The 18,283-nt window shown below is 34.4% G+C and overlaps 1 protein-coding gene across 5 annotated transcripts in view; it reads left to right on the forward strand.

Moving 5' to 3' along the window:
* ZRANB3 (zinc finger RANBP2-type containing 3) overlaps nt 1-18,283 on the forward strand; it is a 311,788-nt gene that overhangs the window by 176,491 nt on the left and 117,014 nt on the right. For 4 of the 5 annotated variants that reach the window (XM_073884606.1, XM_025856866.2, XM_073884610.1 and 1 more), the window contains one exon: nt 2,703-2,788. The exons of the other annotated variant lie outside the window; for it this stretch is intronic. In XM_073884606.1, coding sequence (XP_073740707.1) covers nt 2,703-2,788 — 86 coding nt within the window. The remainder of the gene's footprint in view (nt 1-2,702; nt 2,789-18,283) is intronic. 5 annotated transcript variants of the gene reach the window in all.

An 18,283-nucleotide genomic window follows, 5' to 3' on the forward strand; every position in this document is an offset into this window, starting at 1 on the left:
GTCTATAAGGGTCATTGTAACCTAGAGAAGCCCTTTCCATTAACGAACACTGAGTTACAGAAAAAAATGTACTTTTTGTCTTGTAGGGTTTAAATTTAAAGGAAATACTGGTTTGAAAGTATCTTGCTATGTGCCCTGGCACATGGTAAGCACTCAACATACAGTAGCCATTTTTATTATTGATTAGTAAGCCAAGCGTGGGAGACAGCTGTTGATAGGGTGTATTAAGTTCATTGATTTTCAGATGTTAAACCAACTTTATATTCCATGATAAATCTCTCTTGACTGGATGTCATCCTTTTTCTTTGTTCCTGGATTCAGTTTGCTCTATTTTGTTGATGATTTTTGTGTGTATGTTCACAAAAATAGTGATCTGTAGTTTTATCGTTATATCTTTGGTTTTGGTGTCAAGGCAATACTGGTTTTACAGAATGAGGTGGGAAGTATTCTCTCCTTTTCTGTTTCTAAGAGGAGTTTGTGAAACACTGGTATTACTTCTTTTTTAAATGTTTGGTAGAATTTGGTGGTGAACCCATCTGGGCCTGAGTTTTTTCTTTGTGGATAGTTTTTGAATTAATCATTCAGTCTGTTCACTGAATATTATGTCTATTCAATTGTATATTTCTTCTTGAGCAAGTTTGATACATATCTTTATAGGAATTTTTCCATTTTATCTAAGGTATCTAAGTTATTAGCATACAGTTGTTCATAATATTCCCTTATAATCCTTTGTGTTTCTGTGAGGTTGATAGTAATGTCCCCTCCTTTATTTGTGATTTTAGTAACTTGAGTCTTTTCTCTCTCTCTTTTTTAATTTGGTTAATGTAAGCTAAAATTTTGTCAATTTTCTCATTCTTATCAAAACCAGTATTTGGTTTCATTGATTATTTTTTCTGTTGTTTTTCCAATCTCTATGTTGTTTATTTCCATTCTAGTCTTCATTATGTTACTCCTTCTGTCTGTTTTGCGTTTTGTGTACTCCTTCTTTCCCAGTGTCTTAAGGTGGAAAGTTAGATGATTGATTTGAGATCTTTTTTTTTTCAAGATTTTATTTATTTATTTGACAGAGAGAGAGAGAGCACTAGCAAGGGAAGGGGCAAGGGAGAAGGAGAAGCAGGCTCCCCGCTGAGCAGAGAGCTTGACACGGGGCTCGATCCCAGGACCCTGGGATCATGACCTGAGTTGAAGGCAGACGTTTAACTGACTGAGCCACCCAGGTGCCCCATGAGATCTATTTTCTTTTTTTAATGGAGACATATACAGCTATATATTTCAATCCTTGGATAACACACTGGCAATTACTTAGAAAGTTAAAAATAGAATTACCATAAGATGTAGCAATTCCATTTTTAAGTTTACACACAAAAAACTGAAAACATATGTTCACAAAAAAAACTGTATACAGATGTTCATAGTAGTATTATTTGTAATATCCAAAAAAGTAAGAAACCAGTGTCCATAACTGATGAATGGATATTGAAAATGCAGCCATAAAAAGGAATGAAATACTGATACATTCTAAAACATGGATGAACCTTGAAAGCATTATGCTAAGTGAATGAAGTCGGACACAGAGGCTACATATTGTATAATTCTCTTTATGTGAAATATCCAGAAAGGCGAAGTAATGGAAATAGGAATCAGATTAGTGATTGCCAGGATTGAGGGAGAGAGAGAATGGGAAATGACTAGTAATGGGTATGGCGTTCCTGTCTGTAGTGATAAAAATATTTAAGAATTAGATAGTGGTGATTGAGGCATTTTGTGAATATACTAAGAGCCACTGAATTGTACACTTTAAAAGTGTGAATAATGAAAGTGGTATATGAATTATTTCTCACTAAAGCAGGTGTTTTAAAAATGTATACTAAAATAACAATGAGACACTACTATGTGCAGTGTATCAAAGTTATAAAAATGAAAAGATTTCATGATACTATTGATGGGACCTCCTTTTTGCAGTGGAACACAATAACATCCATCAAACTTCAAAAAGCATATATCTTAAACACACCTATTTCATTTCTAAAAATATATCCTACAGATTCATCTAATGGAAATACCAATTGGCAGGTGGGTGGGTAAGTGGATGGATAGATGGATAAATAGATAAATGGTGGATAGATGAGATGTAGACATTATACTTACGCCTACATATATATAAGCACACATACACACACATAGACTTACCTGAAGTTATTAATTTTATAATTATATAAAAGCTAGGAACAGCCTATAGGTCCATGATCAGGAGACTGTTTAAATACTTTACAGTACTTCTACATGATAATGGGTGCTATGAGCCTTTAAATGGTACTTTATTATAGTAATACCATGGCTTAGATAATTTTTAAAACTAAGTAAAAATAGATGTATATGTACTCTAATGATGTCTAAGACATGTTTTAGGGGACAGAATCCTAGTTTTATATGTATAATAGCATCTTCATGTGAATAAAAGAGAATATATACATATCCCTATATAGGCATACAAAATATGTAAATGTATTTTAGAGAAAAGTGTAGCAGTTACCCCTGAAGAATAGGGTGGCAAAGATGGGTGGATGGAAGAAAAGGAGGAGGCTGAGAAAGAAGAGATGGATTTTCTTTTTTACTCCACTATTTTTTTAACTAGATTTATCATAGTAATAATATTTACTTGAAAATGTTGCGACATATTGATAACACTTGTATTGTTACAGCTTTTCATGCAGATTGAAGCTCTCTTTCCACAAAAATTTGGAACATGGACGGAGTATGCCAAAAGATACTGTAATGCACATATCAGGTATGACAAACTACTTGCTATAAATTTTAATTCTTGCATATTTACTGTGAACATTAAGGTTTTATTAGTCATTCTTTGTTCCAGTGCTTTTCAAACCTGTGGTAGCTATGGAATAATTTCTTCAAGTAAAATCTTGTGGGGCGCCTGGGTGGCTCAATCAGTTAAGCATTTGCCTTCGGCTCAGGTCATGATCTCAGGGTCCTGGGATCAAGCCCAGCATCAGGCTCGCTGCTCCATGGGGAGCCTGCTTCTCCCTCTCTCTCTGCACCTCCCCCTGGGCTCATGCTCTCTCTCTCTCCCTCTCAAATAAATAAATAAATCTTTTTTAAAAATTAAAAAAAAAATCATGTGTGAAAGACCTATACATAAAATAAATAAAAGAAATAGATAATGGCATTTTTTTCTTTAATTTTTTACCTTCCATTTTATTTTTGAAATTATTTATTTGTATTGACTGGATAAATGTGCACAATGTACAAAATTGAAAAGTAAGTTCCCATTCCACTCATGTCTCCCAGCCAGCCATTTTCCTTCCCAGGTAACCAGTGTTGGCAATTAATTGTGTATCTTTTTGGAGATACTCCATGCATGAAAAACCATATGTGATTATGTGTGTATAATATTATTTCATTTTATTTCTACATATATAGTAATATAAGGTACACATTGTTCTGTGGTTTGCACTCTTCACCTAATATCTATTAGAGATCCTTCCATATCAGTTTTTGAGCTTTGACGTTCTTTTTTTATTTTTAAATGCTGCATGTATTCCACTGTTTGCATGCACTCTAATTTATTGAGTCTACTACCAATAGACGTCTGTTTGTGGTACATAGCTGTTGCATACAATACCACAATGAATATCCTTGCATGTTTTGAGAGGCAGTACATTATATTGGCAAAAAGCATGGAAAACTAGAGCTAGACCACCTGTCTTTCATATTCATATCGAGTACTTACCGCGTTTCATTTTACGAAAGTTACTCTACCTCCCCATACCTTCATGTCTTCAGCTGTAAAAAGAGAAAATTATTCCTATCTCAGAGAGTTATTAGGAGACTTACATTAGCTAATATTTGTAAAGGGCTTGAATAGTCAGTGGCACACAGTGAGCACTCAATAATTATGAGTTATTTTAATATTTCATGTCACACACACAGGACTAAATCTGTTGGATAAATTTATAGAATTGGAATTGCTGGCACAAAAGGGCATGTGTATTTTTATATTTTTTAGATTGTTTTTTTTTTCTTGACGTTGTCGTTTATTTTTTTTTTAACCTTTTAAAAAGTTTTTGGCACTACAAGGTTCTATAAAGAATAGAAGTGACAAATTTAAAACACATGAAAGTTTTTCCTAATTCTTAAGAACAATATATATAAAGTCTGAAGCAACCAAAGTATGAATACAGCTAATAGAAAATAAAGAATGTAATTTTTAAATTCTCTCTTTATACAGTTCATCAAGATTAAACAAAACATATTGTTGCAGACTGCTCTACTAACATTATACTAGTTTATATTCCTACCAGCAATAAGATTGTCTCTTTCCCCACACTTTTCCAACCTGTTCAGATACTATTTTATCTTGCCAATGTCTTCTGACTGTTGCCTTCTTATGTTATTAAATGCAGTTGAGCATTTTTTCATGCATGTAAGAGACATTTATACTTTTTTTCCTGCTAATTTCTGTTTATGTTCTTTGCCCTTCATCCTACTAAACTTACTGGCTGTTTTTTTTCTTATCGATATATTGGAAATCTTTATATATTATAGAAATCAGTTCTTTGTCTGTGATAGGAGTCTCTCACATTATTTCCCCAGTGTGTGTTTGTGTATGTGTGTGTGTGTGTGTGTGTGTGTGTATGTGTATGTTTTCCTTTATCCTTTCTACAAATTTTTAAAGTAACCCTAGTGTGTTTTGATACTTTTTAAAGGGCTGTGGAACAGAGATAGAAGGAGTCCTTCCAAATTGTTTGTATGAAGGCATTTCACTGATAGCAAAATCAGACAATATCATACAGAAAAAAAAGGACCTTTTTTACTTAAGATTATGAATGTAGAAATCTTCAATATTAATATAAACCAGAAACTCATGAAAAGACGTAATATGTTAATCAGATGCAAATGGAATTCATATCAGCAAGTATTGTTTAATATTAGAAAATGTATTAATATAGTCATGTTACTAATGAAAAGGAAAAACTTCATTATATCATCTCCATGCTGAGATGTAATTTGATAAAATTCAGCACCCATCCTTTTATAATATTTAATAATTTTTAAATTATTGAAGTATAGTTGACATATAATGATAAATTAATTTCAGGTGTACAACATAGTTATTTGACAATTCTGTACATTACTCAGTGCTCACCATGGTAAGTATAGTGACCATCTGTCACCATACAACGTTATTACAATGTTACTGACTTTATTCCATATACTGTACTTTTCATCTACATGTTTTATTTATTCTATAACTGGAAGATTGTACCTCCTAATCTCCTTTACCTATTTTACCCAGCTACCCACCTCCACTCCCCTCTGGCAACTACCAGTTTGTTCCCTGTGTTTTAAGAGTATGTTAGTTTGTTTGTTCATTTATTTTGTTTTTTAGACTCCACATGTAAGTTAAAGCATATGGTGTTTGTCTCTGTCTTATTTCACTTAGCATAATACCTTCTAGGTCCATCCATGTTGTCTTAAATGGCAAGATATCATTCCTTTTTATGGCTGATGATTATTTCTTGTATTTATATACCACATCTTCTTTATCCGTTCATCAGTGGACACTGGGGCTACTTCGATAATTTGGCTATTGTAAATGATGCTACTATAAACATAGGGGTGCATGTATATTTTGAATTAGTGTTTTTGTTTTCTTTGAGTAAATACCCACTAGTGGAATACTGGATCAAATGGTATTTCTCTTGTTAATTTTTTGAGGAACTTCCATATTGTTTTCCACAGCGGTTGTACCAATTTAAATTCCCAGTAGCAGTGCACAAGGGATTCTTTTTCTCCACATCGTTGACGACACTTGTTATTTCTTTTGATACTAGTCATTCTGACTGGGTTATATTTAGAGGAAGCTGTAAATACAAATATGATTTGGAGAAGGCAGCACATTCAGATTTGCATTTCCTTGATGATTAGCAATGTTGATTGAGCATCTTTCCGTGTGTCTATTGGCTATCTGTTTTTCTTCTTTGATAAAATGTCTATTCAGATCCTCTGCCCATCTTTTAATCACATTGTTTGCTTTTTTTGTGCTGAGATTTATAAGTCCTAATATATTTTGGATATTAACCCTTTATTGGATATATCACTGGCAAATATCTTTCCCCATTCTCTAGGTTGCCTTTTTATTTTGTTGATAGTTTCCTTTGCTTTGCAAAAGTTTTTTAGTTTGGTATAGTCCTAATATTTTATTTTCGCTTTTGTTTCCCTTGCCTGAGGAGACAGTCCATAAATATGTTGCTAAGGGTGATGTCTAAGAGATTACTGCATATGTTTTCTTTTATGAATTTTATGGTTTAAGGTCTCACATTTAGATCTTTAATCCATTTTAATTTTATTTTTGTGTATGGTATAAGAAAGTGGTCCATTTTCATTTTTTTGCATGTAGCTGTCCAGTTTTCACAACACCATTTATTGAAAAAACTGTCTTTAGCCACATCATATATTCTTGCTCCCTTTGTTGTAAATTAATTGACCATGTAAGTGTGGGTTTATTTCTGGGCTCTCTATCCCATTCCATTAATCTATGTGTTTGTTTTTGTGCCAGTGCCATATTCTGTGAATACTGTGTCTTTGTATTCTAGTTTGAAATCAGGGATTGTGATACCTCTGGCTTTGTTCTTTTTTTTTTTTAAGATTGCTTTGGCTATTCGAGGTCTTTTGTAGTTCCATATGAATTTTAGGATTCTTCTAGTCCTGTGAAAAATGTCATTAGTATTGTAGTAGGGATTGCATTGATTCTGTAGATTGCTTTGGTTAGTGTATACGTTATAACAAGATTAATACCTCCAATCCATGACTATGTGGTTTTTAATAATCTTAATGTATATGTGTGTATGTGCTCTATACTCAAAGCCACTGTATCTTATGAAACTTTAAATCCAGAGCAAGGATGTTCACTGACCTCACAGTTTACTTTATTTGGGCAGCACTAATCAGTTCAATTACCCCCAAAAAAGGCAAAAATTAGAAAGAAAAAAGGCAAAATTATCATTATTTGCAGCTGATATTATTTATTTGGAAAACCTGAGGGCATCAGCTCAAAAATGCACAAAAGAGAATTTATTAAGATGTCCTAGCACAGAGTTACTATTTAAAAAATCAATTGTCTTAAATACGTAAATAATAATAAATAGTTTTAACATATAATGCAAAATAGACATGATACTACAAAATTGTTAGGAAGCTCTTTGTCACAATTATTGCAGACTATAAATGCCAAAAGTTTGCTAACATAAAAACAGATGTACTAATTGCAGTTATCTTTGGGGGACTAGGAAATCCTAAATGGTCAGAAAGTATTCCATCTTTTCTGATTATCAGGACTTTCATATGACCACAAAAGTGTATAACTGTCCCTTTCTTGATTATTAACACATGCTGTTTCAAAGAAAAGTTTATATTTTGGAAATGCTTTATGATTGGGGAGATTGTGTTCTGTTTTCTGTTTACTAGAGAAAGCCATTTCAAGATTATTATGCTCCTCAAAAGACATTTTCTTCCAGATTCCATTTAAAAATTTTTGTTACTCCTTTTCTTCATTACCTTGAAACCAGTATGGTATCATAGACTCTGATTCAGATCAAGGCACTTCCTGGCATTTTAAGTTAGTTTGGAATGTTAAATTTTTTCCATAATGTTTTCCTTTCATGAAGATGTCATTTTCACACTATAATTTTGCAGAAAGCAAATTATGGTTAGTTATTCAGTTCTAGACCCATATTTTATATTTGAAATATCATGACTGTATTCAAATTAAGCTAAATGAAGCTTGAGCAAAAATACAACTTTATCTTTGTACATTTTATTAGATACATATATGATCACAAACAAGTATACTAATACAAATGTGGTTTGGCGATGAGAAGTCTAGGTATAGATGACTACTTATCTGGTTTGATTTGAGAGTCACAGAAAAAGTATTACTCAACCAGAACATCCCATATCCACAGTCCTTTACATCACTCACTCTTCTGCATTATATTTAGAGGACACTAGAAATGCAAATATGATTTGGATAAGGCAGCACATTCACTTGTCAACCATTAGCACATTAGAGCTAGAAAAGACTTTACAGATCACCCAGTTCCCCTCTGTCACTTTATTACCTGGCAACATTAAATGGCTTGCCTAGTATTTGACTTCATCTTCCATTTTTTTTTTCACGTTTCCTGACAGTAAGAAAGACCTCAGGAATGGCAACTTTAATAAAGATCTTTTACACAGAAAAAGAGGACACATAGATAATCCAGTGAAGCATTCTGTTATCAGCAGCCACTTTCAAAAGGCACAATATGGGAAGACAAATTTGTCCTCCCTGATGTCATGGTTAAAGGTTAAGAATATCTCAGCATATTTTTACGAAAACTTATCAAATTTTCTAAACCTTCTTTACTGCTGATATTTTGTGCCATTTCCACCTCTTAGGAGAAATAGTTGTCTAAATTTTTGTGAGAGGGAAAATGCTGAATGATAGTACATATTAAGCATATTTATAGCCATTTTCCAAAAGTGTTAATTAATAGGTATGTCAGCTTCAAGAAATGTCTCTTATGGAATTGCACTGTACTTTGTCCTCAGCACTGTCACATTTAATGTTCTTAACCATGGGCTAAATAGAGGTCAGGTCTATTCCATTTGCAAATGGCTCAAATCTGAGAGAAATAGTTAATATACTGGATGGCAGAGATAAGTTTGAAAAATAATTAGATAAAAATTAATAGGACAAATCCTGCACTTATGCTTAGAAAGTCTGCTTTGTGTGGAAGGGATTTGAGAAATCATCACCTATTATCACTAGTTTAGTTCAAAAAGACTTTTGGTTTTGAATACCCCTAGGCTAAATTGAAGCCAACTGTCATAACTAATAAAAATAAAGTAATATTGGGACTTATTATTCAGATGAACATTCAGAGTAAGGGATGGTTCTGCTCCACTCCTTGATTAGACTACATCTGGAATATGGTTTAATTTTGATTAACCCATTCAAAAATATTTAAAGGGTATCTGTTATTTGCCATGCCTTGTGTTAAGCATCAGATATGCATTAGAGAACAAGACCTACATGGTTTCTTTTTTTTCTTTTTTAAGATTTTATTTATTTGACAGAGAGAGAGATAGCGAGAGCAGGAACACAAGCAGGGGGAGTGGGAGAGGGAGAAGCAGGCTTCCCGTGGAGCAGGGAGCCCGATGTGGGACTCAATCCCAGGACCCTGGGATCATGACCTGAGCCAAAGGCAGACGCTTAATGACTGAGCCACCCAGGTGCCCGACCTACATGGTTTCAATCTTCACCGAGTTCTCAAGTCAAACACTAACCAGATAATAACGGTTGTGATGAGTGTCATAAAAGGGAAGTAAAGGATGTTATGGTGGAGTTTAACAGAGTAAACTATCAAGTCAGAAAGGACAGAAGGGGTATCCTGTGAGTAAGTGATATCTATTTGCATTCCAGGAAGAGGAATTTTATGTGCTAAGCCTGAGAGCCAGAGAGACTGCTAGGCCTTTGAAGAACTAAAAGTAGTCCAGGTCATATAAATATTCTTGAACTAATAGAAGAGAGTCTCAAGTCAAAATGGAGTTGGGCATGGGTCATATTATATGGGGTCTTTTTCTTCATCAGAATAGCAGTAAGAAGGCACTGGAAGGTGTTTTTTTCCTTTTTAGTTATTAGTGCTACAGGATTTTTCTGTTAGTAAAATATACATAAGAAAATTTACTATTTTAACCATTTTTGAGTTTATAGTTCATTTATATTAAGTACATTCACATTGTTGTGCAAACATCACTACCATCCATTTCCAGAACTTATTCATCACCCCAAACAGTTAAACAGTAACTCTCCATTTCTCCTGCCCCCTAGCCCCTGCATTGTGGGGTTTTAAAGCATGAAAGGCACAAACATGACTAGGTGTACAAGTTTGGTTTGTTATTTTTTAAGACAACATTTTCACATTGTTCAACTGAGTATATACCTTGAGAAATCTCCCTTTCACTCACTTTTTTTTCTGGAAACTCTAGGTAGTTTTTAATTTTTCCACAAAAATTGTATGCATTTTCAAGGGAATTCATATTTTTTTACCCAGATACTTGATAGTGTAAACATACACAGTGTTTTTTACTTATTTGTCCTTTTTTTGTATATGTAAATAATTTCATCCTTTTTTTATGGCTGCATGGTGTTATTGAGAATATCCATAGTTTCTGGGGTGACAAGAAGTTGAGGCAGTTTCCGTATGGTGACTTTTGTTTTTTTCAGGGAATGGGAAAGACAGTTATATGTTTAGAGAAATGGAAAAGTAGAGAACTGAATGTTTGATGAGTGTTGACACTGTGAAATATTGCTGAAAGGGAGAGTGAGATCATGAGATTAGTGTGATTGAATTGATAACCGCACCAAGTAACCATTTGAGAACAGAAATTTAGGTTTAACCAGTGCTCTCAAATGTACGATTTCCCCAGGAGCACCCAGCAGTGTAGGTATGGTCTTAGGAAAGGCTTTTGATTGGATCTGTCCAAGATTTTGGTTACCAGCTTGTGATGCATGGACTGAGGGACAAGGAAATTATGCAATACTGATAAAAGGAAAGGTAATGTATGGACTGGGAAATCCACACAACGTGAGGAAAGACATGAAGACAGGAAGGATGTTGTGGATATGGTCAAAGTGGAGCGGTCAGTTGACAGAAAGGTCCTGATGTGATAGTTAAGATACAAGGGGTACAAGTGAACAAGTGGGCGAGAAGAGTGGGGCAGTACAGAGTGGAATGTCTGAATTTACCAGGTAGAGCTGTTTTTCAGGACTGGTTATAGTCATGGGAATGGAATGGTTGGAGGAGAGTTTTAGAAGGCCACTGGAGGTAAGGAATGTGAGGAACTGAGAGGGAACTAAAAGTCATATTGTAGGAAGCATGTTAACAAATGAAAACATAGCTGGGAAAGGGTGACAAGAATAGTGACAGTATTTCATATTCATCTCTACAAAGCCTGTATTATTGATTGCCTACTATATTTAAGACATTATTTCAGACCTGCCGGCAATATAAAGATGAGCAAGACATAGTGCTTGATCTTATGAAGCCTATAGGAATTTGAAAAACAGAGGGCTTGGGGGGAGCAAGTCTTTAAATATTTAAAGATCTGTCATGTTTTAAAGGAATTAGACTTTTGTCTTTGTGGCCTTAGGGAGCAAAACTGTTATCAATGAATGAAACTTGATAGGGTGATAGATTTAGGTTTAATATGAGTAAGAACTTACACATACGTGTAATATGACAAAAAAATCATGTAATACTATATAATAAAACTGGAACAAAAAATACTATAACAAGTATACTAACAAGTAAATTGTTTTCATTTTTTCTTTATAGCCTGTATGTAATGCTATCATCTGCTAATTTCATTTAGCATCACCCATCCCATGTTTTAACTTGTCTTTCTCGGTTGTTTTATTGTCCCTTAAAATTTAAAGATAGTGTATTGCTTTGGAAAAATGATTATTTTAACAGATCAAACAAGAAAATTTTTTTAAGTAAGTAAAGACTAACAACTCTCACTATGTAGAAATAACCATTAAAAAGTTAATTTTAATTTCTCTGCTTAGGTCAATAAGGACAGAGAAAGAGGGAGATAGATAGGTAGGCAATTTTAAAATAAATAAATAGAGCCATATTATACATACTCTTAGATATTGTGCTTTTTCATTGAATACTATTTTTAGAATAGCTTTCTACATCAATAACTAAAATATATCATTTTTATTAGCTGCATATTGCATTTTGTACATAAGCTATATATTTTAGATATATTATCTTTAATTATTTCAACAATTCTATAAGGATGATGACGATATGTCCATTTTATAGATGAGTAAACTGAGATTTTGGAAAGGTTAAGTCCCTTGTTCAAATCACAAAACTAAAAAGTGAAAGAGCAGTAATTTAAACACCCATTGTCACCATTTTTCTTCCATTCTCTTTCTGGTGTTTGAATTATTTGGTAATTCAAGGTCCACGTCTATATGAATCACTAAATAATTAGAAAAAATGGGCTAAATAAATTAAATATTGTTCTCTAAAAGATCAAGTAGATTGTTTCTTAGTCAACTTTTTATCTTGTAATTAATTATTTCCTTTTTCTGTCTTCTGGTTTTTGATAAAGCCATCACAATTTTTTTATTCAAAGACTCCAACAGATCTATCAACTTCCAGAATGTCAGATGAACACATAAAGTAATCTTTTTTTTTTTCATATTCCTGGAGGCCGCCTTCTCACAAGCCTGTTCTGCTCTAATTTCCAACTGCTTTATCTTTGCACATAGGTGCACAGGTGTCATCCTGAATTTTCTTTTGCCATTCTACTATATTGCATACCAAAATTCCTGGATTCTATGACTTTTGTTTTTTCCTTTATTTTTTCATCCTCTTTTTAATATTTTATTATGGAAAAAATTCAATATATACAGAAATAAGAATAGTATAATGAACTCCCCATGTGCTCTTCATCAGCTTGGATATTTATCAATTCATAGCCAGTCTTGCTTTAGCTATACAGGCATGCCTCATTTCATTGTGCTTTGCTTTATTTTGCTTCACGGATAGTGCAGTTTTTACAAATTGAAGGTTTTTGACAACTTTGTGCCTAGCAAGTGTATCAGTGCTATTTTTTAAATAGCATTTTGCTCACATCTTGTGTCTGTGTCACATTTTCATAATTCTCTTAATATTTCAAACTTTTTCATTATAATTATATTTGGTTATGTGATCTATGATCAGAGATCTTTCACGTTACTATCATAATTGTTTTGAGGCCCCATAAACCACGCTCATATAAGATGGCAAGGGATTGATAAATGTTGTGTGTATTCTGACTATTCCAATGACAAGCTGTTCCCGCATCTATCTCCCTCTCCTTGGGCCTCTCTACTCCCTGAGACACAATAATATTGAAATTAACAACCCTACCATGGCCTCTAAGTGTTCATGTGAAAGGAAGAGTTGCATGTCTCTCACTTTAAATCAAAAGCTAGAAATGATTACGCTTAGTGAGGAAGCTATGTCAAAAGCTGAGAAAGGCTAAAAGCTGGGCCTCTTGCACCAAACAGTTGGCCAAGTTGTGAATGCAAAGGAAATATTCTTGAAAGACATTAAAAGTGTGACTCCAGGGAACACACGAGTGATAAGAAAGCAGAATAGCCTTATTACTTTTATTTTAAGGTTTTATTTATTTTTTTGACAGAGAGATAGAGAGAGAGAACATGAACAGGAAGGAGGGTCAGAGGGAGAGGGAGAAGCAGACTCCCCACTGAGCAGATGGGGCTCCATCCCAGGACTCTGGGATCATGATCTGAGCCGAAAGCAGACGCTTAACTGACTAAGCCACCCACACGCCCCACAACAGCCTTGTTACTGATGTGGAGAAGGTTTCAATGGTTTGGATTGAAGAGCAGGCCAGCCACAACATTCCCTCAACCAAAGCCTAATCTAGAGCAAGGCCCTAACTCTTCAATTCTGTGAAGGCTGAGAGGTGAGGAAGCTGCAGAAGAAAAGTCTGAAGCTGGTTCAAAAACTGTCTTCAGAACATAAAAGTGCAAGGGGAAGTCACAAGTGCTGGTGTAGAAGCTGCAGCAAGTTCTCCAGAAGATCTAGCTAAGAACATTAATGAAGGGGCTACACTAAACAACAGATTTTCAGTGTAAACGAAACAGCCTTCTATTGAAAGAAGATGCCATCTAGGACTTCATAGCTAGAGAGGAGAAGTCAATGACTGGCTTGAAAGCTTCAGAGGACAGGCTGAGTCTCTGGGTAGGGGCTAGTATGGCTGGTGGCTTTAAATTGAATCCAGGGCTCATTTACATTCCAAAAATCCTATGGCCTTTAAGAATTATGCTCAGTCTACTCTGCCTGCATTCTACAAATGGAACAAAATGGATGTTTTTGTTCCTGGATGACAGCACATCTGATTACCACATGGTTAGCTGACTATTTTAAGCCCACTCTTGAGACCTACTGCTCAGAGAAAGAAATGCATCTCAAAATATCACCGCTCATTGACAATGCACCTGGCCCCCCAAGAGCTCTGATGGAAAGAAAGGTACAATGAGATGAATGTTGTTTTCTTGCCTGCTAACACAACATCCATCCTGCAGCCCACGGGTCAAGGAGTAATTTTGACATTGAAGTCTTACTATTTAAGAAACACATTTTGTAAGGGTATTGCTGTCATGGATAGTAATTCCTCTGATGGATCTGAGCAGTCAATTGAAAACCTTCTGGAGAGTATTCACCATTCGAGATGACATTAAGAACATTCATGATTCATGGGAAGAGCTCACAATATCAATATGAACAGGAATTTGTAAGAAATTGATTCCAAACCTTATGAATGTCTTTGAAGGATTCAAGACTTCATTGGAAAAAGTCACCACAGATGTGGTGGAAACAGCAGGAGAACTAGAATTAGAAGTGGAGCCAGAAGATATGATGAATTGCTACAATCACATACAGTTTTAATGGATGAGGACTTTCTTCTTATGGATGAATGAAGAAAGTGATTTCTTGAGACGATATCTACTAGTGAAGATGCTGTGAAGATTGTTAAAATGACAACAAAAGATTTAGAATATTACGTAAATTTAGTTGCTAAAGCAGCAGCAGAGTTTGAAAGGATTGACTCCAATTTTGAAACAAGTTCTGTGGGTAAAATGCTATCAGCATCACATGCTACAGAGAAATCATTTGTGAAAGGAAGAGTGAATCAGTGTGGCAAACTTTATTGTTGTCTTATTTTAAGAAATTTCCACAGCCACCATCCTGATCAGTCAGCAGCCATAATCATTGAAGGAAGATCCTCCACCAGCAAAAAGATTATGACTTGCTGAAAACTCAGATGATGGTTAGCAATTTTTGGCAATAAAGTATTTTAAAATTAAACTATATATGTTGTTTTTTAGATACATTACTTTTGCACATTTAATAAACTAGGGAATACTGTTAACATAACTTTTACATGCACTGGAAAATTGAAAAATTTGTTTGACTCTCTTTATTGCAATTTCCCTTTATTTCGGTGGCCTGGAACCAGACCCTCAGGATCTGCAGATTATGCCTGTATTCCCGTGTAACTTCACCACAGTATGTTGAAAGAAAGCCTCTGGGGCGCCTGGGTGGCTCAGTTGTTAAGCGTCTGCCTTCAGCTCAGGTCATGATCCCAGGGTGCTGGGATCGAGCCCCGCATCGGGCTCCCAGCTCTGCAGGAAGGCTGCTTCTCCCTCTCCCTCTGCCCCTGCTTGTGTTCCCCTTCTCGCTGTGTTTCTCTCTCTGTCAAATAAATAAATAAAATCTTAAAAAAAAAAAAAGAAAGCCTACACATCCCCCCCCCTTTTTTTAAAGATTTTATTTATTTATTTGACAGAGAGAAACACAATGAGAGAGGGAACATAAGCAGGGGGAGTAAAAGAGGGAGAAGCAGGCTTCCCCTGGAGCAAGGGGCCCGATGTGGGGCTCTATCCCAGGACCCTGGATGGTGACCTGAGCCGAAGGCAGCCGCTTAATGACTGAGCCACCCAGGCACCCCTACACCATCCCCTTTTATCTAAAAATATTTCACAGTGTCTGTAAAGAGTAAAGACTCCACAAAAATCAAGTAATTAGAATCCCATTACCGTACATAAAAATTAAAATAAACAATAGTCTATCTTTAAAGTAAAAAAAAATCCAATAAACGTTCAAATTTTCAGTTATTTTTTAATATAATATTGCAGGTTTTTAAAATTGTCTTTCCCCCGACAGTTTACATCAGTACCCAAAGGCTCACCCTTAACAAATGTTAGATATTTCCCTTAATCTCTAGTGAAGTCTCTCTTAATCTCTAGGGTTTCCCTCTGTTATCTTATTTCTTTATTTTTAATTTGTTGAAGAAAATAATTTATTACTGTAATCTGGATTTTGCCGCTTCCATTCCCATGAAGTTTAACATGTTCCTCTGTTCTCTTATTTCTATAATAGTATTTAGACTTAGGGACTTCAGTTTTTTGGCAATTCTTTTTTATAGGAATGTCATCATCTTCTCATGTTCTTCCATTAGATGCTCTTGATATCTAAGGCCTCTTTTTTGTGATGTTAGTAGCTGTCACCATTCAGTACATGATCTGTTAAATCTTTAGGCATTACAAAAGGGCTATAGTCTAATATTCTTCCTTCATTTATTAGTTGACATAGGTCTATAAAGGAAAACCTCCCCTTATCTACTATTTGGAAACTCATTCATTCAGTTTATTTAGAAAAAGCAGGAAAAATGCTTACTTTTTCTTTATTTATTAGTTTTCAAAATATAAGTTGTTTGGCTAACATTCTCTAATGATTTCCAATGAGGATTTTCATTTTTTAAATTGGTAAGTGTAAGTCTTCTAACTTTGTTCTTTTTCAGGAGTTTTTTGTCTGTTCTGTAACCCTTGCATTTTTATCTGAATTTTAGGATTAGCTTGTTAAGTTTTGCAAAGATGTCAGCTGAAGTTCACATTATTTGAGGGAGTTTTGCCATTTTAATAATATGAACTCTTTCCAATTAATAAAGGAAGATGTCTTTCCATTTATTTAATTTCTTTCTACAGTGCTGTGTAGTTTTCAGTATATAGTTCTCATAATTTTTTATAAATGCTATTTATCAGGGTAAGAAAGTTACTTTGTAATCTTAGTCTGTTGAGTATTTAAGAATTTTATTTTTAACTCATTTTTTTAATTCACTTTATCTGTTATCTTTATTGTTGGTTAAATTGTCCCACCTTTAATAAATGGGACCATTTTGAATATGGTCCTTTTGATACAGCGCTAGTAGGCTTTGATTGCTTTCTTAGTATCTGATGTGAGAAGATGTTCCAGGATCATCTTGTCCATTTTTTTCTTTGGTTCCTTTTGGAATATTTCCTAGTTTTCTGGAAAGATAACCCTCAACAGCTTCCTAAGAATAGTGCATAGAAAGTAAACTTTTTGAATTCTTATATGACTGCTTCTAGATAATCTCTAAATTGATGATTTTATATTTCTGTGTTGAAAATCATTTTTCCTTAGAGTTTTGAGATTAGTTCTTCATTGCCTCTACTACCAAGGTTGCTATGAAGAATCACAACGCTTTGATGCCTGGGTGGCTCAGTCATGGTTTTAGCTGTAGAGGTGGTTGTAGCCTAGGTGGTTTTAGCTATAGAGGTTGTAAATGAGTATCAGTTGCTTAGGCAACCGCCCAATATTTAAAGCCAATCTGGGGCGCCTGGGTGGCTCAGTTGGTTAAGCATCTTACTCTTGATTTTGGCTTAGGTCATGATCTCAGGGTCCTGGGATTGAACCCTGCATCCAGCTTCCTGTTCGTTAGGCAGTCTGCTTGTCTTCCTCTCCCTCTACCCCTCCCGACCCCCCCCATCACGTGTTCTCTCTCTTCTCTCAAATAAAGGAATGGATCTTAAAAAAAAAAAAATCACAACTCCATTCTCATTTTGATCTTTTGCATGTCTCATATATATTTATATGTATCCCCATTCTGGAAGCTTCTGAGCTTGTGGTTAATGTGGTTAATCTTTAATTTTATGAAAATAAGCCTTTGTTTAGTTTTTTTTTATTCTATTGATAAACAGTAGGTATTCTCTTTCAACCTAGTAATTTGAGTGCTTATGTCTGGAAATTACTCATTTTTAACTTTCTTTCTCCTTTCCTTCAACATATCTTTCTGGAACTTCTATTATTTACTTAATTGACTTTCTGATGTTTTTGTTTTACTTTTTGGGACATTTCTTCCTTTATCACCCAGGTCATTTGTTGCATTTTTGTATATAACTAAAGAAAATTGATAAAATGTTATAAATTTTTATTTATTTATTTATTTTTTACTCTTTATACACTTAGTCACTTTTCTTTCTTTCTTTCATAGCCTCCTGTGTTTGGGGATGCTTGTTGTTTTGGGATGCTTGTTGCTGCTCAGGTTTTTGTTATCATTTTATTTATTTTTCTTAATTTTCTTCTTTTTGCTGCCTTGTATGTTTACTCTGAATTTCTTTTCATTTTGTTTTCATCTCTGTTGTTCATATTGGATGCTTTTCTTCAATGCCTATTGATCCGTGAATGTCCATTCATGTTTTAAAGGTTGAAAATTTAAAAAGTTGATTAGAAAAGTTTTTTGACTGGAAAAGTATGGGCTTTTCCCTGGTAAACCCCTAAGTGTTAATATATGGAGGTCTTTTTGTGACTTCTCAAAATTTTAAAAAAAA

Source organism: Callorhinus ursinus, unplaced genomic scaffold (genome assembly GCF_003265705.2).
Source record: "Callorhinus ursinus isolate GAN/ISIS: 27379988/994484 unplaced genomic scaffold, GSC_fseal_2.0 scaffold2, whole genome shotgun sequence".
NCBI lineage: Eukaryota > Metazoa > Chordata > Mammalia > Carnivora > Otariidae > Callorhinus > Callorhinus ursinus.